Source organism: Malaclemys terrapin, chromosome 7 (assembly GCF_027887155.1).
Source record: "Malaclemys terrapin pileata isolate rMalTer1 chromosome 7, rMalTer1.hap1, whole genome shotgun sequence".
Taxonomy (NCBI): domain Eukaryota; kingdom Metazoa; phylum Chordata; order Testudines; family Emydidae; genus Malaclemys; species Malaclemys terrapin.
Window position 1 is genome coordinate 41,893,452 of NC_071511.1, and position 26,200 is coordinate 41,919,651.

The following is a 26,200-nucleotide window of genomic DNA, read 5'->3' on the forward strand; positions in this document are numbered from 1 at the left end:
TGCAGTAAGGCATTGTAAGGCGCCCAAGGTGCAGAGCAACCCCTCACTTGGTTGGATTGCACCCCAGTATGTCAGAGTCATGCTACCAGTCCTGCCTACAATGGTCTTTTTTTAAACAAGTTGAATATTTTTGTTGAAGTGACTTGTAAAGTATAGTACATATTTATCACTCTTATCAGAGAGGTGAGAAGTAAGCAGAGGCACCACTGGCATTTGAACCCACAATCTTCCGTTTACTAGACAGTTGTTTAAACAGCTAAGCCATGGCATCTAGTGCTACCATCCTCATAGGTCAGGAATGTGAGGCTTACTACTGGTATCACGTAACCTGCCATGGATCAGATGTTTGGTGACTAAACCGGGAACCCCACCGCTCACCAATTGGTAGTGGTGGGGTTGCCAGATACCTATTGGAATGAAAAACAATATCCACAAAGGAGTAATTCCATCTGGTGCTGACTCCTTGCAGACAGTTCTTGGTTGAACAAAAGCTAGGAGAGAACCTTTCAGAAGTGGTGTGCCAAGTCTTCATTTATTCACTCTAATTTAAGGTTTTGCGTGCCAGTAATACATTTTAATGTTTTTAGAAGGTCTCTTTCTATAAGTCTATAATATATAACTAAACTATTGTTGTATGTAAAGTAAATAAGGTTTTCAAAATGTTTAAGAAGCTTCATTTAAAATTAAATTAAAATGCAGAGCCCCCCCAGACCGGTGGCCAGGACCCAGGCAGTGTGAGTGCCACTAAAAATCAGCTCGCGTGCCATAGGTTGCCTACCCCTGTTCTAAATATTAAGTGGGAAAACAAAGTTCCTGACACTGAAGTACTTGAGAAAGCAAAACTGTGTTTTTGAACACAGATGTCTCTGTGGGCTTGATCAATTGCACTGGATGGATGATAGACATGTTCTAAAAGATCTCTTATATGGAGAACTTGTGGATGCTCCAAGGCCACTGGACGAATCTAGGCTCAGATTCATGAATGTTTGCAAGAGAGACTTGAAAGCGTTCAACATGAACACTGTAAACAGAAAAGATTCAGCTAGCAACAGGCCACATGCTGTGCTGGACCAGGATATCAAAGAAGCTGAAGAAGGGTATTGAGGGAAAGAAAAGCGAAGAAAACAAAGAGGAAAGTGCAGCAAGTCTCAAGCACTACTAGTGGGCCAGCATCTTCCTCCGGATCAGTCCCATGAACCTGCACTATTTGTGGCAAGGACTGTTGCTCAAGAAGTGGATTCTGTAGCCACTTGCAATGCTGCAGTATGACAGACAGTAACTGAACTGCTTTGGTGCTTACACCATCATATTTAGAGACAGACAGCTGCCATGAGATCGGGGGATTAGAACAGAAATCAGAACCATTTTGTTTATCTTTAAAGTACCTCTGTGATAAAACGTGTAGTGTAAGTAGTTCATGTTAGAGATAAGTGTAATGAGTCTAGCATTGGGCTAAACTCTCCCCACATCTTTATTAAGATATCACAGTCCTGATGCTCAGTATGTCTGCTCTTGCACTGTTGAACTTAGCCTGAGCACTTCCTGCTAGTTATTCTGATATGTGCTATACTTATTGTGTCACACACACTGACGGGGGGTTGGGGGGGCTGAGGAGGCGAGCGGGCAGGCAGTGGCGGGGGGGCAGGTGAGCTGGCGGTGCGGGGGGGCTGAGGAGGCGAGTGGGCGGGCAGTGGCGGAGGGGCAGGTGAGCTGGCGGCGGGGGAGGGAGGCTGAGGAGGCGAGCGGACGGCGGGGGGTGAGGAGGCGAGCCGGAGGGGGTGGGGGGCTGAGGAGACGATCGGGTGGGCAGTGGCAGGGGGGCTTTATACTTGGGGGGGGTGAGGAGGCGAGCGGCGAGTCAGTGGCTGACCTGTTCTACTGACCTTGTCTCTCATAAAAATTGGTCCTTTTTGCTGCTTTTCTCTGGACTGAGGGTTGTCCCAATGCTGCAAAGAGGGTGTTCCCAAAGGAAGGTGCTTGCTTCTAACCCCCGAGGCCATCAGTATGTCTGCTCTTCTCTAGTCAGCCCACTTGACAAGTTTAATTGTCCTTGGTCTGGCTCCCATCCCCTCTCCAAGGGTTGCAGCTGTCTGGAGGTGCCTGCCTTCCTCATTCACACCTCATTCATTTAACAGGGCAATTGATTACAAAGTGGGGGGAAGATCTTATTCTACTTCTAGCAAAAAGACATTTTTCTTTTATCTTAATTATACTACCTTAGGGGCCCGCTATAACATATTACCAAGGTTCAATACCGCTGTTTTGATGGGGCAGCGCTGGGGAAGGAGGGTTTGTTTCTGTGGGGCGGGCGCTGCTGGCGGGGGGTGTTGTTTCTGCGGGGCTGGGCGGTGCTGGGGTGGGGGTGAGGGGTGTTTTGGGGGGGTTGGGGGGGGTGTGCTTCGGAGGGGCTGGTGGGTTTCGGCCCTCAGCTGTTTTCTTTGGAGTAATATGGCCCTCGGTGCTTTACAAATTGTGCAGGCCTAAGCTCTTCCACTAATCTATCTAGCTCCCATGTGAACTCCGTTATAGTATTGGCTTTCATAACACCCTCTGGCAAGGAGTTCCAAAGGTTGACAGTGCGTTGCGCGAAAAAATACTTTCTTGTGTTTGTTTTAAACCTGCTACTTATTAATTTCATTTGGTGGCCCCTTGTTCTTGTATTTTGAGAAGGAGTTAATAACACTTCCTTATTTACTTTCTCTATACTACTCATGATTTTATAGACTTCTATCATATCCCCCCCCAGTCGCCGCTTTTCCAAGCTGAAAAGTCCCAGTCTTATTAATCTCTCTTCATACGGAAGCCGTTCTATACCCCTAATAATTTTTGTTGCCCTTTTCTGAACCTTTTCCAATTCTAATATATCTTTTTTGAGGTGGGGCGACCACATCTTCACGCAGTATTCGAGGTGTGGGCGTACCATGGATTTATATAGAGGCAATATATTTTCTGTCTTATTATCTATCTCTTTCTTAATGATTCCCAACATTCTGTTTGCTTTTTTAACTGCTGCTGTACATTGAGTGGATGATTTCAGAGAACTATCCACAGTGACTCCAAGATCTCTTTCTTGAGTGGTAACAGCTAATTTAGACCCCATCATTGTATATGTATAGTTAGGATTATGTTTTCCAATATGCATTACTTTGCATTTATCAACATTAATTAAATTTATCAACATTAATTAATTACAGGTAGACAAGGGTCATGGGAAAAGCAACAAGGAATTGGATAGGGCAGACCTTGGCTGTTGAAGTGAGGACCCCTGAGCTGGAACCTGGAGTAGAGGGTGGGCCTGGGTTCCCCTACCAGCTACTGGGGAAGTGGTGCAGACTACACAGTGGAAAGTGGACTGCCTGGGGCAGTTCGCCTTAGAAGACTTTGAGGACGTAAGGGGAGGACTTTGGGGACCTGGCCATGGGGCCCAGTCACGAAGAGGAACCTGCAGCTCCTGGAGCTAAAGGGGCAGGAGAGAGAAGACCTTGGGTGGAGAGACTGCTAGAGGTGGGCCCAGCTAACCCCAAAGTGGTCAGGAGGAGGTACCTCTAGCAGTGAGTAGACCACATGACAGGGAATAGTAATCTAATTTATTGCATAAATTACCCTTTCAGGGGTGTTTTTTTTTGTTTGTTTGTTTTTGTTTTGTTTTGTTTTTTTGACACTTTGAGAATGGCTTCAACTTTGTTTGTATTTCCTAACTAGTTAAACTTTGACTCTGTCAGTAGAATGCAGCATTCTGTATCTACAACACATCTGTATTATATTAAACTTTGCATGGGCTTAGTTGTGTGGGTGGATGCGTAGTGTGATGGTGGTGTTCTGTTGTGGTTTTGTGTGTGAGAGAGAGAGAAGGGGAACCCCATGAGACAGTCATTCTTGCCACAGCTGTAAGAGTAATTTCTTGTTTTTATATCTGGTGCAAAAAGTCATGAGTACTGTGCTGAGTTAATTTTTTTTTTCTTTGAAAGTGGTTAAGGGATCCTGTTTCTTTTATAATGGATTTTGTTTCTTACATGCTTTTTGTTTTTACTGATTAATACACTTTTGTAAAAGTGGTATAGAAATTGGATAGGTACTATTTTATTGTGGCCTGATAGGGAGTTAATGTGTTGTTAAACGTGTCTTCTGTTTCTTGGATAACTTCTCTGTCATATGCACAATAGCTTTTGAGAACAGTTCTTTCTGTAGTTAATAGAAATTTTTTTTAATCCACTCTGGTTCTCTACTGATAAATTCTTTCCAAAACAGTCTTAAATCATATGAGCTCTCTTACTGATCTAGCTATTTCTTTGAAAATTGTTCTTGGTACTTAAGGATACACACAGGATTTGGAGTTACCATTACAAAAAACACAACAGTGTAGTGCCAATACTTCACATCGTTATTAAGCTAACCAATAAATTGTTGTTTATATTGTTGGTCTATCAGAAATCCCAAGATTGCTCTTCTTTCATCCCATCATCCATCTATATTTTGTGAGCCAGTGCCATTTTCAAAGTGCTGTCTGGAAGCATGGAAGAAGCATTGGCAAGCACTGTTATCCTCATGGTGGTAAATATGAATAGGTTGTTGCACAAATACCTGAATTTGTTCAGTTACTTAAGGAACAGGGCCTCTTAGGAGGAGGCTGAAATCGAGCAACACGTCTCCTTGATGTTTTCCTGTAACGACTTCACTTGGTGACATGCTGCTTTTTGTGCTCTAGCAATGATGGGTGGGACCGGATAGTACTGTAGACCTGGGATGACCAGCAGTGGTAGCAGAACTTTAGAATGTCCCAAGACATTTTCCTGGAAATCTGTGCAGTTTGCCCCAGAGTCTCAGCAGCAGAACACCTAGATGAGAGCTGCCCTCAGCCTGGCCATTGTCATTTGGAATCTCCCTACTCCTGATTGCTACCTGTCAGTAGCTAACCAGTTTGGTGTCAGTGGATCAACCATCTCATGGACTCATAGACTTAAAGGCTTGAAGGGACTTCACCCACTCGTTCCTATAATAGACCTATAACCTCTGGCTGAATTGCCGAAGTCTTCAAATCTTGATTTAAAGACTTGAAGTTACAGAGACTCCAGCATTTACTCTAGTTCAAACCAGCAAGTGACCCATGTCCCATGCTGCAGAAAGGAAGATGAAAACCCCCCATGGTCTCTGTCAATCTGACCCAGGAGAAATTTCCTTCCTAACCTCAAATAGGGCAATCTGTTAGAGCCTCAGCACGTGGGTGAGACTTATCAGCCAGACATGTGGGAAGGAATTCTCTGTAGTAACTCAGAGCCCTCCATGTCTAATGTCCCATCCCTAGTCGTTGGAAATATTTGCTAATAGAAGATGCAGATGGGCCATGTAACATTGTAGGCAGCCTCATCATACCATCCACTCCATAAACTTATCAAGCTCAGTCTTCAAACAAGTTAGATTTTTTTGCCCCCTCTGCTCCCCTTGGAAGGCTTTTCAAGAACTTCACCCCTCTTAGTTAGAAACCTTAATCTAAATTTCAAGTTTGATAAACAACAGGACCAAAAGAATGCCACCATAGCTAAACAGCAGAGTAAAAGAGGTGGTTAAAGGCAAAAGGGCATCCTTTAAAAATTGGAAGTTAAACCCTACTGAGGAAAATCAAAAGGAGTATAAACTGTGGCAAGTCAAGTTAAAAATATAATTAGGTTGGCCAAAAAAAGAATTGGAAGGTGCAGTTAGTAAAAGATGCACGCTAACATCATTTTTTTTTTTTAAGTACATCAGAAGCAGGAACCCTGACAAAAAATCAGTGGGTCACTGGATGATTAAGGTGCTAAATGAGCACTGAAGAAAGACAAAGCCATTGCAGAGAAGCTAAATTAATTCTTTGCATTGGTCTTCACTGCAGAGGATGTGAGGAAGATTCCCATACCTGAGCCATTCTTTTTAGGTGACAGATCTGAGGTAATTGCGATGTTGGATTTACAATCAGAATTAAAATTGGAGAAGGCCAAACCAAAGAGAAAATACTTTTGTTCTTTATCCAACAAAGATTCATCCATGCCTCTAATCCAGTGGTCACCAACTGGTCGAGGTCAATTGTGGAGAGTCTCCCAGTTGATCGCGATCTCCGGTGGTGCAGGGGGGCTGCTGCTAAGGCAGACTCTCTGCCTGCTCTGCAGCGTTTTTCGTACTTTGCCGATTTATAAATATTTATTATCTACAGAAATATATTTTCATCTGTTTGTGGGTGTATAGTGAAATCAACGTTTACTAAGATTTACCCATAAAAATCAAATCCTTTCAAGCCTAAGTATAAGCTAGTCAGAACCAAGATAGATTTAGTTCTGTATATAATGACTGAGATATATATTTAAAAAAAGTTCAGGGTTTCATGTCAACAGATGTTTAAGCCAGACTGGAAACATAATGAGCATCTTGTGGTCTACCATTGTGTTCCATTGTCAAAAAATTTTACCTAGCTTGTGCTTACTGCTAATAGAAGATTGCAGGCCTTGCAGCAAAATATTATATCATCTCATTTGGCTGTTTTACACCTATTGTTCTCAGTGGGATTAATTCTGTCTGAAAGAAATTCTAGTTAAAGTTGAGATACAGGAAATTTAAGAGAACGCCAAGCAGCAATTAGCATTTTCTCATTTTTTTGACTGTAAGGGTATGTCTACACTACGAAATTAAGTTGATTTTATAGAAGTCGATTTTTAGAAATCGATTTTATGCAGTCGATTGTGTATGTCCTCACTAAGTGCATTAAGTTGGCGGAGTGTGTCCTCACTACCGTGGCTAGTATTGACTCATGGAGCAGTGCACTGTGGGAAGCTATCGCACAGTTTCCGCTGCCCCTTGGAATTATGGGTTAAGCTCCCAATGCCTGATGGGGAAAAAACATTGTTGCAGGTGGTTTTGGGTACATGTTGTCACTCTCCCCTCTCTTACTCCCTCTGTGAAAGCAAATGCAGACAATCATTTCGTGCCTTTTTGCCTGGGTTACCTGTGCAGACACCATAGCACGGCAAGCATGGAGCCCGCTCAGCTCACCACTGCTGTTGCGAGCATTGTAAACACCTTGCTCATTATACTGCAGTATGTGCAGTACCTGGCTAAGAGACGGCAGCACGAGGACGATTGTGATGAGGACATGGACACAGACGTTCCCGAAAGCATGGGCTCTGGCAATTGGGACATCATGGTGGCAGTGGGGCTGGTTGATACAGTGGAACGCTGATTCTGGGCCCGGCAAACAAGCACAGACTTGTGGGACCGCAGTGTTGCAGGTATGGGATGATTCCCAGTGGCTGCGAAAGTTTTGCATGCGTAAGGACACTTTCCTGGAACTCTGTGAGTAGCTTTCCTCTGCCCTGAAGCACAGGAATACGAAGATGAGAGCTGCCCTGACTGTTGAGAAGCGAGTGGCGATAGCACTATGGAAGCTTGCAACGCCTGACTGCTACCGGTCAGTCGGGAATCATTTGGAGTGGGCAAATCTACTGTTGGGACTGCTGTGATTCAAATAGCCAATGCAATCACTGACGTTCTGCTATCAAGGGTAGTGACTCTGGAAAATGTGCAGGTCATAGTGGATGGCTTTGCTGCAATGGGTTTCCCTAACTGTGGTGGGGCGATAGACAGAATGCATATCCCTATCTTGGCACTGGACCACCTTGCCAACCAGTACATAAACCACAAGGGGTACTTCTCAATGGTGCTGCAAGCCCTGGTGGATCACAAGGGATGTTTCACCGACATCAATGTGGAGTGGCTGGGAAAGGTGCATGACGCTCGCATCTTTAGGAACTCCGGGCTGTTTGAGCAGCTGCAAGAAGGGATTTACTTCCCAGACCAGAAAATTACTGTTGGGGATGTTGAAATGCCAATAGTTCTCCTTGGAGAGCCAGCCTACCCCTTGCTCCCATGGCTCATGAAGCCATATACAGGCAGTCTGGACAGTAGTAAGGAGCAGTTCAACTATAGGCTGAGCAAGTGCAGAATGGTTGTAGAATGTGCCTTTGGACGTTTAAAAGCTCGCTGGCGCTGTTTGCTGACTAGGTTAGACCTCAGCGCAGCCAGTATTCCCATTGTTATTACTGCTTTCTGTGTGCTCCATAATATCTGTGAGAGTAAGGGGGAGATGTTTATGGCGGGGTCGAAGGTTGAGGCAAATCGCTTGGCTGCCAATTTTGAACAGCCAGACACCAGGGCTATTAGAAGAGCACAAATAGGCGCACTGCGCATCGGAGAGGCTTTGAAAACTGGTTTCATGACTGGTCAGGCTACGGTGTGACAGTTGTGTGTGTTTCTCCTTGATGCAAACCCGCCCCCTTTGTTGATTTTAAGTCCCTGTAAGCCAACCACCCTCCCCCCTTTGGTCACAGCTGGCAAAGGAAATAAAGTCACTATTGTTTTGAAACCATGCATTCTTTCTTTCTTAATTAAAAAAAAAAAAAAAGGGAGATAACTGATAAGGTTTCCCAGGTGGGGGTAGGGAAGGATAAGGTCACATTGCTTATTGTAGCCACACTACAAATCAAAACTGTTTGAATGACAACCTTCTGTTGCTTGGGCCATCCTCTGGAGTGCAGTGGCTGGGTGCCGGAGCCTCCCCCCTGCATTCTTGGGCGTCTAGGTGAGAAGGATATGGAACTTGGGGAGGAGGGCAGGCGGTTGTACAGTGGATGCAGCGGCGGTCTGTGCTCTTGTTGGCTTTACTGCAGCACCACCATTGCCTGAGCATCTCCATTTGCTTCCCCATTAGCCTCAGCTTTGCATCCTGCCTCTTCTCATTGCGCTCACTTAATGCTTTCCTGGACTCTGCCACTGAATGTCTCAAGGCATTCAGCTGTGCACTATCAGTGTGGCAGGACTGCATGAGCTCGGAAAACTTGTCATCGCATGTGGTTTTTTTCGCCTTCTAATCTGCAATAACCTCAGGGACGGAAATGGTAGGGGGAGCATAGAAAAATTTGCACCTGCGGGGGGATAAAAAGGGAGAGTAAAATTTAAGGTGATACATTTCTGAGAACAAAAGAGAGATTCTTTCACAGTGAATCAAGCAATTCACAGCAGACAGCACATGTGCTTTAGGTACAAGGTCGCATTTTTCCTTTTATTTTGAGTGCCTGCTGGTATGGTGACACATCACACATGCTGCCGTCTCTTAGCCACATGGCTGGGCAACAGAACTTGGTTTCCAGGCAGCCACGGTAAACCAAAGGGTACGTGGGTTTGGCTTCTAATGCCTTGATAAAATGTGGGAATGTTTTCAAACTGCAGCGTCCTCCTTTCCCATAGCAAGCAATGCCGGTTGGGTTTGCCATTTAAAAGGAGGGGCTGTGGTTTTCGGGTGAATTTACAAAAATTCGCCTATTTCAACCAGGTGACCATGAATGATATCACTATCCTGAAGCTAACACAGAAAGATATAGACCAAATGTTGCTTGAATGCGATGAAAACCCCGGACCATTCTCTGCCATACTTTGTGCTGCAATGATTCCAGACTACTTGCTACTGGCTTGGCATGGTAAAGTCTCCTACCGTGGAGGACGAAATAAGGCAGCCCTCCCCAGAAACCTTCTGCAAAGACTTTCAGAGTACCTCCAGGAGAGCTTCATGGAAATGTCCCTGGAGATTCCTGCTCCATCCCCAGAGAAGTTAGCAGACTTTTCCAGTAGCTGTACTGGCCACGAATGCATCTCAAGTCGTCAGGGCAAATCAAACATTAAACACTATTGCTTTTAAACTCTGTACTGTAGTTACAAATGTGCATTCACCAGAGGGGCCTTCTCCATTTTCAGGGTTGGGGATCCCACCTTGGCTCCAGGGTGATGAAAAGGTCCTGGCTGCTGGGGAGAACATATTCACAGCTTGCCTGCTACGCATTCTCCTCCTCCTCCTCTTCCTCATCCACAAAATCCTCCTCCATGTTGCGTGAGACTCCTCCCTTGCAGGTGTCCACAGACAACGATGGGGTAGTGGTAGGGTCCCCCCTAGAATGCCATGCAGCTGATCATAGAAGTGGCATGTATGGGGCTGTGACCCAGAGTGACCGTTTGCCTCCTTTGTCTTTTGGTAGGCTTGCCTGATCTCCTTGACTTTCATGCGGCACTGCTGTGTGTCCCTGTTGTAGCCTCTGTCCATCATGCCCTGTGCGATTTTGGCATATATATTAGCATTTCTTCTTTTTGATCGGAGTTCTGCCTGCATAGATTCTTCTCCCATACAGCAATCAGATCCAATGTCTCCCGTTCTTTCCTTGCTGGAGCTCGTTTGCAATTCTGGGGGGACTGCATGGTCACCTGTTCTGCTGAGCTCGCCACGCTGACCAAACAGGAAATGAAATTCAAAAGTTCCCGGGGCTTTTCCTGTGTACCTGGCTAGTGCATTGGAGTTGAAAGTGCTGTCCAGAGCGGTCACATTGGAGCCCTCTGGGATAGCTCCCGGAGGCCAATACCATCGATTTGCGTCCGCACTACCCCAAATTTGACCCAGCAAGGTCGATTTTAGCGCTACTCCCCTCATCGGGGAGTACAGAAATCAATCTTAAGAGCCCTTTAGGTCGACAGAACGGGGTTGCTTGTGTAGACGCGTTAATTATAAAATCAACCTAACCCTGCTAAATTCAACCTAACCCTGTAATGTAGACCAGGGATAAGTAAAGTAAGGTATTTTCTGCCCCAACCAGACACTGTGCTGGCTCCATTATTGGTTCTTACACATATTTACTGACAGCCTATTCTAAGACATGCTTCCCATACTAATTTTAACCCAAAATCAATACTAAGAGTACAGAGTGTCAAGCGGTCTGGAGTGGCTCACGAGCGTGAGTGCCAACCTCAGTGCAGACTGTCCAGGAACATGGCACAAACTCCAAACTGGTTGCATGTTAAATTTCACCAACGAAGTAACAAATAGTGCTTTAGGAGTTCACACAACTGCCTTAACAAGGAGTCACAGACAGTCTCCTTAGGCACTCTGGTTTATCATGCCACCCAGGGAAGCTTGACTGTGTGATAGATGGTCCCTTACACTAAAAATCGTGATAATATTCAGGTTACTCCCAGTCCCAAAGGACCAGTCACTTATCCCAGGTCAGTTGCATCCCAGCTCAATTTCCCCCCCCAGGTCTCTCACCCAAGAAAATGCCTGTAGCCAATCCTGTAATAAACCTACTAAAGATTTTTTAACTAAGAGAAAGAAACATGAGAGTTATTTACAATAAAATATAATAGAAATTTCTCTAATAAAACAAACTCTATATTTCCTTTAGGGCTATCCCAAACTAAATATCTGGGGACTCCTGACTTATGCTTAGAAATCACACGTTAGAGTTCAAGCAGTATAGCAATGACATTCCTTCTGGTCAGGGATTTTTATTCCCTTCCCTGTAACATTCAAACAGGTGTGGCACCTATCTCCTCTGTGTATACGAGCACAGGCAGTCAGCAAAGTCTTAGTCCTTTGATGCTTTACAGTAGCTCATTTGATTTCAATAAGCCTTCTTGGGTACAGGACGAACACTTAACAATAATTAATGTGTCTTTCCTGTTTGGTGAGTTACACAGTTATAGAGGTATATCGAGTGTTTCTATTATAAAACTTTATACCATGGGCTACAGATGTTATAGGTAAGATCAATACATGCAGCATTCTACAAGTATTTCATCAAATCTAAACACATTCTTATCAACTTAACATCTATTTTAACAATGCTAACACAGAGATATGCCAGACAGGTTTCCAGCTATGCATTTGTCTGTGTTCAGTGAGGCCTGGAGCCTTGGCATGGGCTGACACCTGGTCTGCTAATGTCACATTGAGATATTATATATTCCATTGATGTTTTTTATGGAATTAAGAAATTTTGAGCAGTTTTATTAAAAACGTAATTATAGATGTGAACTCAAAAACCTAAAGTTCTGGTGGAAATGATTCAAACATTGGTTTCTTGAGGGCTTAATAAGGGGTAGAACCTTGTCACTTTTTGTTTTTTTCAAGCCAGCACAATGCGGCCCTAATCGTGCTTGAGTGCTTGTGCACTAGCATAATGTAAATTATTAACAACAAAAATAGCGGGGCTCAATCCTGTATTCATTTTGCATACAGAAGTTCCATTGATTTAACAGAATTATTTCATGTGAAGAAATACTGGCTCAGGCTAATATAACTATGCCACAAATATAGGAACATCTCTGTTTTAAGTTAAAATGTATGTTTTGATTAATAGACTATCTTGTTGCTCCTTAGAAAATCCAATTTCAAGGCTAACTTGAGCAGTTGAACATAATACAAGCAGAGATTGAGAACTTGATATTGATTGTGTCTCAAAGATGTAGCTGAGTTATGCAAAGCCCAGTTGATAGTTGAGAAAATCATAGTAGTCTTGGGATTAAATATTGGTCCATATAGGTAGAAAGTAAGGTGTGGGGAGTGGTATTTTCTAAAAGTGTTGGAAAATACTGATGCTAAAAATAAATTGTTGTGTTGATATTGCCATGACTAATGTCATGGTTTTGAAAATGAGCTAATGACCCGTTGATTATTGCTCAGATATACTATGGTCATGAAAACTGTATTCTGATGGTCCAAGAAAGTGAGAAGAGTCTCTGTTGTTATAGAGATGTGTCTGAGAAGTACAGGAGGGGAGAGATCTTACTTGAATCCTTAAAGCCCCTAACAGTGGGTGCGAAGGGCAGGAGTCAGGGTTCAGAAATATGAAAACCAATATATATTAAAATAAAAAATGACCATACCTAAAAGAGATGATGTAATGCGCTAAAACTATATACATTTCTTTCTTATTTGTTTTTATATCTTTTGTTTTGATAGTATGTTCCTTGAGTCCCATATTGTCTGTTTACATCTTATTAGCAGTAGTACTACAGAAATTTTAAAAACTAAGATCTCGATCCTCCAATGAGCACTGCAGAGATACCCATTGCCTTAAATTAGCGTGTATGTGGAGGGTTCTTCCATTATGCAACTTGTTGCAAGTTCTGGGCTTAAGAAACAAATGTAATTAATTTAGCTATAAATTATTTAGCAGAAAAAACCCATGTCATATATACTCATCATAGATGCTTTTTACCAGAACTGCCTGAAGGCACTACATAGGTTGTTCTTTTTTTCTCCACAGTGCCGAAGAACGAGGAAACCTTCTGCTGTTTTTCAGAAGCCTTTCATCCTTTGCTGAGTGGTGTGAACATCGCAAATGCACCTTCAAACATTTCAAGGTAGTGTGTGACAAGACATTCTGTATATTTCATCCTTTATCATTCCTAAGTGTTGATATTAATAAGAGTTTTATGATAAAAGGGCAAATTGAGCATAAGTATTACTCTCCATAGCACTTTTCAGAATAATAGAACAATCTTAATTTTGAGTAGAACTCACTTTTTAATTATACTACTATTGAACTTGAAATTGGAGGAGAAAAAACATTATCCAAAGGTTTATAGACTTACTGGCTGTTTTGTGTCCCATATGTACAAAAGACAAATTCTTTATTAATGTGTCATTTAAGTTGATTTTGTCATAGTATTTTTCATATTCTTGTTCAGACAAATTGCAGTCTGATTAAATCAAGTGTAAAAGCATCAGTGAAATTTAAAATACTGTGCCGACTGCAACCTTCATGTGAGTGGGTCTTTCTCTGGCTAGTTGAAAGAAAAGGGGTGTTGCCCTTTTGCAGCAGGTGTGGAGAAGGGAGAAAATTTATTAGGATGGACAAGAAGGTCAGGAAGCAGTTGGGGCCAGGTCAGGAGAAGGTCACTGGTTTGCCTTTCCTGCTGACTGGAAGGGGTGGGGGCGGTATTTATAATCCGTGCAGACATGGTAGACCCTCTTTACCAGGATCAGGATGCCAGCATGACTGTAAAAACATCAGTGAGATAGGAAATACTATATATATATATGAAGTGTTTTTTGAAATGTAGGGCATCTGATGTTTTCAAGTGGTGAAAATAAGCCAATCTTTTAGTAGGTAGTACAACTGAGTTTTCTTTTCAGAATAACTAATGCAAAATAATATGTCAAAATAACGCAACATTTGTAGGCTACGTCACATCTAAACACTGCTTCTCAGCTGTGATGAGCAATAATTTGGATTTGAGCCTCTCAATCTTTTCATATCTCTGGAAGGCAACATTCCCATTCGGAGCTGTTTGGTATAGGCAGGGGAGCAATTGTCCCTTAATTTTAATTGGAGAATACAGTTAACTTTAAACAACATTGTTCTTCAGCTAGTTTACTTCTTGCCATTGTTTTGTATAATTTTTCATGTTAATAATAATTTGTTCCTTAGTGGTGTTTCATTCATTCTGCTATAGTTTTATTGGGAAGAACAGTGATTTAAGTTTTAAAAAATAAATCAATTGGCAAAATATGTACTCAGCATACCATCTCAAAGCAATAAAATTTATTTATTCCCTGGAATTTTTATAACAAACATTAATTTCAAATGTTACCTCTTGTAGCAAAAAAAAAAAAAGCCTTATACAAGATGTGACTGGCAGTAGTGGACCTCATATAAAAATGTCATGGGATTTACCCGTTCAAATCCATTAGAACTGTAATGGCATAAGATGTCATGCTACAGTTTTGTGGTGGTGGTTGGCTTTTTTTTAACTAAAATGCCTTATTAGGGATAAAGGTTTAACCAACCAACCATAAAATAAAGAAATATGCAAGAAAAAAAATTGGGTAACCTCTTCGTACCAGACATGAACCTTTCACTGTAGTCCAGGAAAGGAGAAGATTCCAAAGATATAGCTACACAACTTGAGAACAGACGCAAGGACTTCCTCTTTTTTGACAGGGTATTTTACATGCTTACAAATTGAAATGGTTGTTTATGCGCAATCTAACCCTGAAGTTGATATTCAAATGATCTATCTTCATTCTGTCATTGCTCAAGAAAACTCCCATTGGTCCTTTGTAAACCTGGAGGATTTCAGCCCATGTGTAGTCTATTGAAAAAAACATAGTAAGAGCCAATGGAAAATTTAAGAAAAAATGGAATATTTGAGTCAACTTTTCCCCATTTTTATGGATATTTTAAAATTTATTTTACATATTTGTATTGGGATGACGTGGCTGTTGATATATGCATGATTACTAGCCAGGGAGGTGATGTTAAAATGTGTCTTGAAAGTAGAATAAGCGTATATATTGAGGCAAAAATCAGCTCAGCAAAGCAGCGGAATGGTTGCGTATTCTGACAGAATGATTACAGATTTTGTCAATTCTACTTTTATCTGTTAATGCGGGATTAATTATGTTGTAGTCATGTTCACAGCTGAGAATTTAAGGTATCAAAACATGAGTCGTTCTGTAGCAAAATATAAACCAATTTGTTTCTGTAATATTTTTTATTTTTCAGAGGTCTTAGACAATAAAAATATAGTATAAGTAATAGTAAAAACCAAAGAGTCACAACAGCAATTTCAAGGTCTGAGGTCCTATAAATGCTGTTAAGTACTGTATTTGAAGGTACATAATGTTGTAATAGCATAATTATAGCATAGCTTGATAACTATTCAAATAGCTGTCTGTAATGCCAGTGAAAAAGCAAACAGAAAAGAACTTATCTAAACAAAAACATGTTCATTAAATGAAGAGATAGCAAATTAAGATTTATTAATAGAGAATGTACCTGAGGAGGGCTTGTGTATGGTAAGGTTAACACTAGTTTGATATTATGTGGTTCAAGATAGAGTAGGGGCTTAAATTCATTAAAAGGTCCAAGAATCGCTATGACTTTGCTATGAAAGATGTGCCATTGAACAGAATTATGAAAGTGAACTGTGATCCTGTACAGTTTTCTTACAAGCCATGGAACTTTCATGGTAATACAATTTTACTTTATTTTTTTATCCGTAAGGTTTTAGTTGAAGTTTCCAACTGTTTAAAGGATGTTCTGCCATTGAATAAAGTTGTGTGATGGCTTTTAGGCTATGAGAATATTTTTTTCTTGACTTAGAAAATAGCCGGAACCCTCTTAGAGGTATTTCTATTAGATTTTTCTTATTTTTTATTAGTATTCATAAGTGTGCTAGGCATTTGAATGGACACACAGTGCTTTTCCCTTGTTTTTTTTATTTCAACATGCACAACTACAGTAGGCATATGCCAAGCTCATTTAACTAACTTATCAACATTTTTTCTTAGCCCCAAGATGACAAATAGATATCTTGGTAAAATTTTTAAGCTATAAAAATAATTATACACAAAGGACATTACTCGCCTTCTTAAATACTTCCCTAAATCAGTTTTACCACCTTTCTTATTACTTCCTTTCCTGAACAGTCATTTTCTCTGAATTAACCTCAGTTCAACCTAAAATCTGCTGAGTACCCATTACTTTTTTGTACATTTAGCATAATTCTTTTTCTCCTTTAATATCTTATTTTATGATTACAAACACACTCTTTTACATCACTGTTCTGTATTGTTCCTCCAGTACATTCATAGAGGTTTTTGCTCATGTGATGCTCAACTCCTTTGTTTTTGTTGCTCTTTCTAACTCCTGTTAAAGGGTTATGTAGAAAGCTTTCAATCATTGACTTTCCTCCAAAAATCAACCTGACCTCAAAATTCTATCATTCAGTCTCTTAGTAATAGAATTAACTGACCACACATGGCTAAAATATGATCTAGCCTCCCTAGTTAAACATTTTATGTATAGTAAAGACTGTTGATATTATCATGGAAGTTCCTTGCTAGTATTCTTCCAGCTACTGCAGAATCCTTCATAGGTATGCTCAGAGGTACAGTGCAAGAATGGCACTGCACATGCTAACATGGTGGGCCATTTGCTACTGGTGATGTTGTGGTAATTTTATCGTGCTCAGATATCTTCTGTCCACCATGAAATACTCTACCCTTTTCTGTTTTCGGTTGTAATGTAACAATGGAGACGATCTGTAACCCAATTATTTTCTGATGCGTAGGGAGATTTCCTAATTTTGTCCTGGAGCAAGAATGTGGTGGGTAAAGATTAATATAATCTTTTATGGTATGAAAAAGAAATCTTTGCCATCACTAACTGATCTTGCCACCCTGAAGTGCTCTAATCACTAGTATCACTGTACACACAGTTATTCCTGTTCCTCTTTGGGGTCTTATATGAAGAAGCAGAAAGAAGGAGGTAGCGGAAGACATGAGGGCATATGGATCATTGATGCTAGGAGCTGCAATGATGCTTTATTGGTCCTTAGTTCATGTGTGTAAATTCCATGATAGCAGCCATTAAGTGTGTAAACTCTATGAATATAGTAACTTTCTACAGTAAATGTCAGTCATTCCAAAATCCATTTTGAAGTTAAAAAGGGGGCAGGTTTGAAGATAATTGCAACTTATTATGCAGCTCTTTTAAAAACATTGGCAAAAGTGAACTTTTCTCTTTCCATGTTTTGTAACAGTGTTTGAATAACGATAGAGCTGCATGCATTCTTATTTTAAGTTGATAATTTTTAAAGCTTAAAACTTAACATTTAAAGAGATACTGTCAACATGATGTATTTTAAAATTGACTTTTAAAAATTTCTGTTACCTGACAAAGCACCTTGCACAATGTAACTATTTTTTTCCCCCTGTCTTTTTCTGTTACACTGATATTTTAAGGGACTTCTCATAATCAATTACATCTTTACTAAATGACTATGCATGGAAATAATGAAACTGACTATTGACAAAGTGTTGTCAAACACAAAGAGAACACAATTGTTTGTGTGTTTTTGTTTTTTGTTAATTTGCAATTTTTTAATGTTAAGTGTTATGATATAAGTTGACTGTGGCCCTTTACCCAAAAAGATTTGTGAGCTGTTGAACATATTGTCATCTGAAAGTAAGATTTTTTTCTATTATGCCTAGAAAGACAGGAGAGACAATTTGTAGATACAAAAAAAGTATGTCATGTATGAAAAATCCAAAGTTCATATGGAAATGTTGGTCCTACAATTCCTCTTGGAGCCAGCTTTCAAAATAATTATTAATTTCCTTGTGAATTAACTTATATTTTTCCAAAGCATACAGTTCTGTTTGAAAGAATATTTTCATTAAAGATTAGTTTTAAAATGGATAATTAAAAGACACTAGTAAAACATGTAAGACAGGCCTATTAAGCCAATTTCATCTCTGATATAAGTGCATTGACTTCAGTGGAGTTAGATCACTGATTAATTTGACCCATTTTGTTCAAATGAATTAGCAGAATATGAAGAAATACTTTTTTTGATCAAAAATGTATTGTTCACTAAAAAGTTTTTGTAGTTTTCATATTTAGGCATGTGGTTCATTTAGAAGTCTGGTAAATATACATATTAAAAATTTGGAAAAAAATCTTTTAAAAAACCCTGACATCTCACTAAGATACTACCTCAGATCTTAATCCTTTTGAAAGCCATTTTCACTTCTCTTAGTCCCTGAATATTACATGCAAAAGACTTTATTAATGAACATCTTGAATAATAAGGAACAGAAAAGATTTTCTTGCTTCAATTCTTAGAGTTTATGATGCAAAATATTAATGTTAACTAATAAGTAGTAAACATAACAAATTGAACACTCTTTATCCATCAGTATGACAAATGTAATGATTCTACAATTACTTTCTTTTCTATGAAAAAAATTACTAGAAGAGGATTAAGAAAAACATACTTTTTGGGGACCCTTTTTACTTTCCCAAGCATGATTAATGAGTATAGACCTGTTTAAGAGACTTAGAGGACCACTTGTTCTTGACAACATTGTGATATTTTTACCAGACATATAAGGAATGTTTTCTGAGATAGGAGAGACAGGAAGAGGTTCAAAGATGTCACAAACAATCAGCAGAAAAAATGATAATTTGACTGCTAAGGTATATTTTTTTGGCTTTATTATTAATGCACCTAGGGGCGGGTGAGCAATGGTTAAAATAGTACTATTAGTACGGAAAATAAAAAAGGATATACCTACACTAAAAATAAAGATTGATACAGTATTCAGTTTACAATAGACATCTTAATCTATGGGGCTTGATACAGCATCACCATTTTGTCTGTTGTGTTAGATTTTGTATGAATGTTATGACCAGATGACTTTGCACAGTATTACACTGAAGCCTTTTGTTACAGGGTCATATTTGGAAATAATGACAGTGTTGCTTATGGTGTGTTTTATTGTAGTATGAAGGACCACTCTGAACATGAGATTTTTGTTTTGATGATTTGCTGGAGGGCAATAAAATATTACTAAGTGGGAGTGCTTTGGACGGCAGTTTTTTATTTGTTTCAAATGTCTGATAAGGAATTTGGGACAGTCAGCTGATTGGGTTGCCACAAGTAACCAGTTTGTTTTTAGTAAATGCCGCAAATATGTAACAGTCTCCATACAAATATTTCCTTTGGGGTTTGAAGCATTCACAGGTGGTTTTTGTTAGTTGCTCATTTATAGAACTTTCTGTTTTAAGAGCCATAATAATTTCGTATTACTAGACTGGAAGGTCAAGCTTGTTTGAATTTTGTACACAAAAAATATATATTATACATGGATGTTAGATAGTTGGTAGGACTGTATTTAAAACTGTTAAGTGATATATGAACTGATGATTGCAGTAAAATGTTAAACTGACACAAAATGCAATGATAGTTATGTAGTCAGTGTCTGATTTTAAAGCAAGCAATCAGCAATTATCACAAAGTACAGAGCAGTATACTTGGTTGTCTTCTCAGCGAGTTTATAGCATGTGAATAAATTAATAACATAAATAGGCAGATGCAGTTGTTTTAAAGTGACACTGTCAAACATTACAGTTCCAAAATTTAATTTAACATAAGAATGTTGTAATCTCATAGAGATTGTTCTCCAGATTTTAAATATGTAAATTTTAAAGTGTATAACTATCACCCCCACCTCTGAAAGAGGAATTACTTTAAGTAGAATTTTGATAAAAACAATGTCCTGTAAGCCCTTGTCTCTTAGATTTTAGTCACCAGTGTAGCTACACCACTCTATCATCACTAGTACAGACTCACTGCACCAGTCCAGTGCATCTACACGAGGGGTTTACACTGGTGCCACTACATCAATGGCTAAAATCCTAACAGAGGCAAGGCCATCTGCTGCTGGTACAGAGCATATACAATTTAAAGTAACAAGATCTGCTCTCAGCTATGCTGACATACAGTAACTCCTCACATAACGTTGTAGTTATGTTCCTGAAAAATGCAACTTTAAGTGAAACAATGTTAAACGAATCCAATTTTCCCAGAAGATTTAATGTAAATGCGGGGGGTTAGGTTCCAAGGAAATTTTTGGGGGGCAGACAAAAGGCATTATATACTGTACTATACTGTGGTGGGGAGGTGCCCCTGTCTTACCCCTAGGGCTCAGGACTGGGGTGCAGGGTCTGGGAGGCAGTTAGGGTGCGGGAGGGCAGGGTCTGGGAGGCAGTTAGGGTACGGGAGGGCGCTCAGGGTGGGGGTGTGGGAGGAGGCTCAGAGCTGGGGCAGGCAGGAGGTGCAGAGCACTTACCTGGGGCAGCTCTTGTTTGGTGCAGGGGGCGTGCAGGTGGCTCTGCGCAGCACGGCACCGCCCCCATGGCCGCAATTCTGGGAGCCGCGATTCTGGGAGCTGCTCTCCTCCTTCCCCTAGCAGGCAGGGCCACCTGGAATGCAGGGGCTTTAGGGGCTGCAGGGCCCTGGGCTAAGGGGGCCCTGAGGCCCTGGCCTGCAGCTCCAAAGCCCCTTTTGGAATGTGGCCCTGCGAGCACAGGCCGGAGGACTCAGGAGGAGCACGGGCAGCCGCGCAGCCAGCGGCTGGAGAGAAACGGTGCTTTCCCCTTCAAAGCGCCACTTCTTTCTGGCCGGCTTTGAAGGGGAAAGTACCGCTTCTCTCCGGCCGCTGGTTGTGCAGCTGCCCCTGCTCCTCCATGGCCCGGAGGACTCAGGAGGAGCAGGGGCAGCCGTGCAGCCCGCAGACGGAGAGAAGCAGCGCTTTCCCCTTCAAAGTGCCGCTTCTCTCCGTCAGGCTTTGAAGTGGAAAGCGCCGCTTCTCGCTGGCTGCGTGGCTGCCCCTGCTCCTCCTGAATCCTCCAGCCTGTGCTCGCAGGGCCGCATTCCGAAAGGGGCTTTAGAGCTGCAGGCCAGGGCCCTGTCAGCCCCTAAAGCCCCTGCGTTCTGGGTGACCCTGCCTGCCGGGAGGGGGAGGGGGAGGCAGCTTCCCCGCTCGCTCCCTCCCTCTGTCACAGAAAATCCAAACAGCTGTTTGGCGGCGGGGGAAGCGCTGGAAGGGCGGGAGGAAGGGAGGGGGAGAAGGTGGAGAAGAGGAACTTGTGCAATGCTCCCTTGTAAAGTCAGCCAAACGACATTATAAGGGAACATTGCACAACTTTAAATGAGTATGTTCCCTAATGGAGCAGCAACGTAACTTCAAAACAACGTTAAGTGGGAGGACGTTAATTGAGGAGTTACTGTATCTTAACTGATGCTGCTGGACTAATAAGGAAGAAAAAATACTTTCAAGTTTCATTAAAAAAAGTCATGGATTACAAAAGAATGATTGGTCAAAAAAAATCAGTAGATTAAAAAATCTGTATTCAGCTTCATAAGAGATTATTAGAAATGAAGGGGAAACAAGTACATGATAGAGGTTTCAGAAATTCCTTAATTTCCAAGCCCGTCTCCTATATTACTCTAAGGCTTTTGAGAGCTAAACTACACTGTGTTGGGGACGATAAATTAAACCATATAAAATTACATACACTAGTATTTCAGAGACTATCCCTTGTCTTCTTGTAGCATTTTAGCTTTTTTGAGAGAATATTAGGAGATTAAGTTAATTTACTTGCTAGTTTGTGGTACAATATATAAATAAATCTTTAATAATGACTGTTGAAGAGCATTTTTAAGAAATATTGATGATTCGTTCTAATATGTATAAAAACCTGTTTTTTTCATACGAAAGCAATCCTAAACCAACTTTAAACATTGTTCTTTGGTCCTATTTATGTATGGAAAGAGCTTTCTCTACTAATCAAGGTTTGGAATAAGAGCAAGATATAGTGCGCCTGCTACATGTACAACATTATTACTCTTACATTGGTTGTTGTTAAGATGAATCTTCTTCCTGTTATACATTGGCCACTACTAGGACAAAGAAATGTTTTTTTTTTTCCTTTTGGCATCAGCTTGACTTGAACTTGGAATATAATGGTGGCTGCTGTGGGGTGGATGTTTTTATTTTTTTATTAAAAACTTTAAAGCATAAGAGTTTCATGACTCAAGAGTAATTTTTTTTAAATGGAAAATGAAAATCAAGTGTTCTAGCTGCTAGTTAATTCATCAACCCCAACAAGAGTGATAAATTTAATTTTCAAAATATCAGGGGATTTAAAAGAAAAAAAAAAGAAACAATACTGGTGCAAATGTGATTGTGATTTTTCTTAATTATGTATTCAAGATAAAAAAAATCTTCTGGCTTATTTTTATTTTTTTAAATAATTATAATAAAATAATCACTTTCTTCTCCAAGAAAATTAAAACCAGTCAAACAATTTTTGGTTTTGACACTACTAAAAAGCCTATTAGGTTTCAATTTTCATAGGTGCATACTAACTGTACCTCAGGCTTTTAAGTGCACATAATAATATTCAAATTCAACTATATTCGTTGCTCAGGTCAAGCACTGTCATATTATTGTTTAATTAGACTGGAAATAAAAAAAAGTTGTTACTGTAAACTGGCTTATATTACTAAGGAAAAACAGTGATTCCAAAGTGAAATACCTTTATGTATTTGAAATTTAAATAACTAGACAAACAAAAAAAATAACTATGAAGTTGAGAACTTTTCATATTTCAACAAGCTCCTTTCATAAACCACTTGTCCAGGAAAAATAAGTCTACTATCAGTGATTAGGTTTTTTTGTACATTTGTATTTATGAAGCAGCTAAGCCAAATGAGGACTGTGCAAATTCCTAGTGAAACAAACAAAAACAGAAAAAGAAAAGTAATCTGAAATTGTGTATTTGTGTTAAGTCAGAATCAATATCTTTAGGGTGTAGTTATCTTTATTTTAATCTGAACTGTCAGTCAAAAGCCCCCACCATTAATATGAGACTGTCCCTTTGTATTGCTTGCATCTGAAAAAAGCTAAAAGGGTAAAACCATGTTGGTAATATAATTGTATTAGTTTTTCACACCGTTTTACAGTTTAAGATAGAACCAACTTTGCATTTTATTCCTAAGCATTTTAAAGTTTTCTGTGTCTGTTTTTTACATTTTTCCAGTAATTGAACTATGGCTTCTATTCTAAAAAGTGACATTGTAAAAGTCCATCTTTATTTTTTCTTAGTGCGTTCCAGTGAAACTTTCTTGGTTTACCAAAAGAAAAAACAAAGTTCATCTGTTCGAAGCCTGATCTGAATTCAATGATTTTCCTGACCAAGACAAAGACTTAGAGTGAACCTGTGCTTTTTACAGGGCATGGATTTTAATCAGTAATTAAAATGATTTGAGCCAGATTCTGGTTGTAGTTACACCAGTGCAAACCCATTGCCTCCAACTTGCAATTGAGTTGCGTGAGTGACTGACTCTTGGAACTTAATTAGCAATTCTGCTGATGTGCAAGTCAGAATAACATTCTCACAGCTGTGTTTGCTTTGCAGTGTTAGTATGAATAAAGTAATTAAAACTTACAGCCTGATCCTGCAATCCTTATTCATATGAGTATTGCATTTAAACCACTGAAGTTAAAGGAATGATACCTATGAGTAAAGGATGCTTGCAGAAGTAAGTGTTGCAGGGTTAAGCCCATACTTTTGACACTGTCATAAACTTACATGAATCTGAAAGTACAGGTGATATTGGGTCTGCCAAGTGAGCAGATGCTGTTTTTTTACATAGTGATTTTTCAGACTAGAACTACATTTTTAACATGATTAAAAGTTCATTAGGTATATAGAAAAACATAATAAGGGAAAGGATATAGTCATTTAAAAAAGGAACAGGAATGATCATCTGTTACCATACTTAAGTTTTAGCATGTATAATTAATAGGTAGTGGTTAATAATATGCTCCTACAGGCAGTGTTTTCAAGCAAGAAAAAGCATTAGGATGCTTTGCCAAGATGATTGGGTTGCCTTCCATTCTTATCTCATCCATACGTGAACGGATATAACGTGTGTTGTTGGATTTGCAGAATGTGTCATCTGTGATTGAGGTTATGTTGTTAAACTGCAAAACAAAACAAAGATAGTTTGAAAATGTTTCAGCATCAAAACCTAGATGAAAGTATCTGAATCTTAACAATAATTAATTATGTCTCTCATTTTTTCTTGTTTTTTTTTATTTTGTTGTTTTTGACTCTGACTCTTAAGTTTGTTTGTTTTTAGGTCTTCTGAAGGGTTTATTCTATGAGTGCAGTTATTAACCAGTAATTTTACATTAGTACTGAAATCCAGTACATTTTGTTGACAAAGGGTTATTCTATTGCTCATTGTGGCCGGTGACTGCCCTTAAATAAAGAAACAAACAGTGTTTATAGACAAAGTAGTGACAAATTCCAGCGTTACAGTTACAATCAGCCATCAAACAGCTAGGAGAACTTCTATTTTACTTTATTCTGAAGAATTATTTGAAATCTCAACTACTTTATTGCTTTTTAATATTTCAAAGATAGGATGAGCACATGTGCTATGGTGCTAAATATATTTAGGTACGTGTTTGTACTAATGTTTAGTTTTCAGTGGAATGTTTTTGGACGATGGTAACACAACAACAGTGTGAACCAAATTGAAAACAAATAATGAAAGAAAGCAAGAATGGTCTTATTTTAGCTAAATCATTATCTGTGCCCTTTGTTGTACAATGTTAAAAAATATTTTGAGACCTGAAGGTGCAGAACACGCAGAGTCTCTGGTAAGTTAAGAGGTACAGATTCCAGTGTGTTGTGTGCTAGATAGAGATATGACAAATTGGTCTGCTTCTGTAGAAAAAAAAAGGAGAAAAAAAAATTAGTGTTGATTTTCCTTGATTACACTGTCAGTAGTTCAGTCCCTCCTATGCCTGTCTACATGGGCAGCAGGTATAATAGGCCAGGAGAGACTCATTCTCCCCTGGTGCTGCCGCTGGACCCCCGGTTGTGGGGTTTGGCAGGAGAAGCTTTTGCTTTATTATGCCCCATGCAGGTTCCGGATTGGCTGAGGAGGCGGTATGTGGTATTCAGCTTCCTGGGTTCATCAGTAATCTCCCTGGACTCCAGAGAGACTACTGATGACCCCAAAAAGCTGAGTAGCACATACCGCCCCAGAACCTGCATGGGGCACATCAAAAGCCCTGGCTGGGATGATTTAGTTGGGAATTGGTCCTGCTTTGAGCAGGGGGTTGGACTAGATGACCTCTTGAGGTCCCTTCCAACCCTGATATTCTATGATTCTAAAAGCTTCTTCCAGATGACAGGTTTCAGAGTAGCAGCCGTGTTAGTCTGTATCCGCAAAAAGAACAGGAGTACTTGTGGCACCTTAGAGACTAACAAATTTATTAGAGAATATAAGAAAGCTTATGCTCTAATAAATTTGTTAGTCTCTAAGGTGCCACAAGTACTCCTGTTCTTCTTCCAGATGAGACGCTTTTCCCTGGGGTGGCTTGGAGTATGGGGAGGGGAGGCGCAGTGGGCGGGTGAGGGGAAGCTCAGGGCTTCGGCTGGCCTGGGGCTCCTCCGATCAGAGGGGCGCTCGGGTCTCTGGCCGTGGGGGGGGGAACAGAGCCTGGGGCTCCACCTGCAGCCCATGCAATAGATATCAGCATTTTTCTTCTGAATACATACCTTGGCTAATATATGTCCATAAAGCCATCCTGTTTAAATGTTCTTTTGTTGGAAGTACTGTATGTAATATGCTAACACAGTGGCTCTCATCTTTCCAGACCACTGTACCCCTTTCAGGAGTCTGATTCGTCTTGTGTACCCAAGTTACACCTCACTTCAAAACTACTTGCATACAACATCAGACATAAAAATACAAGTGTCACAGCAAACTATTACTGAAAAATTGCTTACTTTCTCAATTGTGCCATATAATTATAAAATAAATCAATTTGAATATAAATATTGTACTTACGTTTCAGTGTATAGTATGTAGAGCAGTATAAACAAGTCATTGTCTGTATGAAATTTTAGTTTGTACTTGCTTAGCTATTGCTTTTTATGTAGCCTGTTGTAAAACTAGGCAAATATCTAGACGGGTT

At 40.1% G+C, this 26,200-nt stretch overlaps 2 protein-coding genes across 4 annotated transcripts in view; one reads left to right on the forward strand and one right to left on the reverse strand.

The window, feature by feature from the left end:
- The window catches only part of CENPP (centromere protein P), a 345,180-nt gene that overhangs the window by 15,771 nt on the left and 303,209 nt on the right, over nucleotides 1–26,200 (forward strand). For all 3 annotated transcript variants that reach the window (XM_054033777.1, XM_054033775.1, XM_054033776.1), the window contains one exon: nucleotides 13,110–13,206. In XM_054033777.1, coding sequence (XP_053889752.1) covers nucleotides 13,110–13,206 — 97 coding nt within the window. The remainder of the gene's footprint in view (nucleotides 1–13,109; nucleotides 13,207–26,200) is intronic.
- OGN (osteoglycin) overlaps nucleotides 15,548–26,200 on the reverse strand; it is a 29,332-nt gene continuing 18,679 nt past the window's right edge. The window contains exons 6-7 of the mRNA XM_054033774.1: nucleotides 24,846–24,941; nucleotides 15,548–24,190 (exon numbers count right to left, since the gene is read on the reverse strand). Coding sequence (XP_053889749.1) covers nucleotides 24,020–24,190; nucleotides 24,846–24,941 — 267 coding nt within the window. The 3' untranslated portion in view covers nucleotides 15,548–24,019. The remainder of the gene's footprint in view (nucleotides 24,191–24,845; nucleotides 24,942–26,200) is intronic.